General features: G+C 62.0%; 1 protein-coding gene across 1 annotated transcript in view; it reads left to right on the top strand.

Annotated features, from left to right (window-relative positions):
• Nucleotides 1-828, top strand: part of SLC34A2 (solute carrier family 34 member 2) — a 14,643-nt gene extending 13,815 nt beyond the window's left edge. Inside the window, exon 13 of the mRNA XM_040624918.1 lies at nucleotides 202-828. Coding sequence (XP_040480852.1) covers nucleotides 202-828 — 627 coding nt within the window. The remainder of the gene's footprint in view (nucleotides 1-201) is intronic.
• Nucleotides 829-1,774: the final 946 nt, after the last annotated feature.

The following is a 1,774-nucleotide window of genomic DNA, read 5'->3' as shown; positions in this document are numbered from 1 at the left end:
ACACACACACACACACACACACACACACACACACACACACACACAGAGAAGGTTCTCAGGTAAGGCCGGCCCCGTCCTGAGCTGTGCTGTGAAGACCAGGAAGACCCCTGCCCTGCTCAGGAGGCCTGCTAGACCACCCTTCGGTCTCCCGACTCCCCCAGGCACCAGACCCACTCACCTGTCCCCCCTCTTGTGTTTCAGATCGCCCTGTGCCACTTCTTCTTCAACATCTCGGGCATCGTTCTGTGGTACCCGATCCCCTTCACCCGCCTGCCCATCCGCCTGGCCAAGGGACTGGGCACCGTCTCGGCCGAGTACCGCTGGTTCGCCGTCTTCTACCTGTTCTTCTTCTTCTTCCTGACCCCGCTGGCCGTGTTCGGCCTCTCGCTGGCCGGCTGGCCGGTGCTGGTGGGCGTGGGGGTGCCCATCGTCTTCCTGATCCTCGTGGTGGTGGTCCTCAATGTCCTGCAGTCGCGCTGCTCGCGCATCCTGCCGGGGAAGCTGCAGACCTGGAACTTCCTGCCGCTGTGGATGCACTCGCTGAAGCCCTGGGATGACCTGCTCTCGCTGCTGTCCGGCTGCTGCCGGAACCGCTGCTGCCTGTGCTGCCGTCTGTGCTGCCGCACCTGCTGCCTGCTCTGCGGCTGTCCCTCGTGCTGCCGCTGCAGCCGCTGCTGCCAGAACCTGGACCAGGAGCCCGAGCTGCCCATCAAGGCCCCCGAGGCCTTCGATAACGTGGCCATGAGCCAAGAGGCCCAGGATGGGCCCCCTCAGGCTCAGGGGGAGGCCCCGGGCACAAAGAGCACCTCTAGCAGCACGGCCTTGTAGGGGCCACCCAGAGGCTGGAGGAGGGGCCCCCCCAGCCCACTGGGGCTCCCCGGGCCTTTCTCTGCCTGGCGGGGAGCCGTTCTGTCCTGAGAAAGGGTGTTCACATCAGCCCCCCACTGTCATTGCCCTTGGCCCGGTGTATCAGCCCTCCCGGTAGCTTATCGCAGCTCGGGCTCTCGGGCTCCCGGGCGGGAGGGTGCCGGGCAGTCCTGGAAGAGTGGGAAAGACAATGGCTAGAGATGATCACACTGCCCACCCCTGCCCCGGCTGGGTTGCTCCACAGGACCCGTTTTCAGACTCCAGCCGTCCTCTCCAAAGAAAGCCCCAAGGGAGGGATTAATGGAAGGTTCTCAAAAGATGCACGTGTGAAGTGTGTATGTGATGGTGAGAACACTCAGACCTCTCTCTTTTACCAAAGATTTCTCCAACCAAGAGCAGCTGCCCCGAGGAGTCCTTGCCCCAGACCAGACCCATTCGGGGGAAATAGTGTAATTGTTGGGAGACTTGGTGAGGACCACAGGGGTGGGCCTTTCCCCCCTTGCCAGAGCTCCCCAAGTCCCTTGTTGGCTGTCCTCACCTGGGCAGGTGTGGCTCATCTAAGCTTCTGGCTGTGTCCTTGCCCAAGTTTTCAGGGCGGGAGCCGCGTCTGAGCTACCAAGACAGGTTCAGGGCGCCCTTCAGCTCGCCGGTTGGCTCCATCTTTCTGAGATGCGAGTGGTCCTGGTCCTGAGCTGGGCAGTTGGAAGATGAGAGCTAGGGAATGGGGAGTGCTGGGGGTGGAGATAATCTGCTGAAAGGGTCTGGGGCTCTTCTTGACTTGGCTGATCTAGAAGCCGGATTGACCACTGTGGCTAGAGCCTAGTGCTGCCCTCTAGGTCAGAGAAAATCATCCTCGTGGAGTCTTTTGGAATAAGATATGCAGCCCCTCTGAGCCCCCCCCCCCCCC

Source organism: Ursus maritimus, unplaced genomic scaffold (assembly GCF_017311325.1).
Source record: "Ursus maritimus isolate PB19 unplaced genomic scaffold, ASM1731132v1 scaffold_8, whole genome shotgun sequence".
Taxonomy (NCBI): Eukaryota; Metazoa; Chordata; class Mammalia; order Carnivora; family Ursidae; genus Ursus; species Ursus maritimus.
The sequence above is the reverse complement of the archived record's forward strand: the minus strand, read 5'-3'. Positions and strand labels throughout refer to the sequence as shown.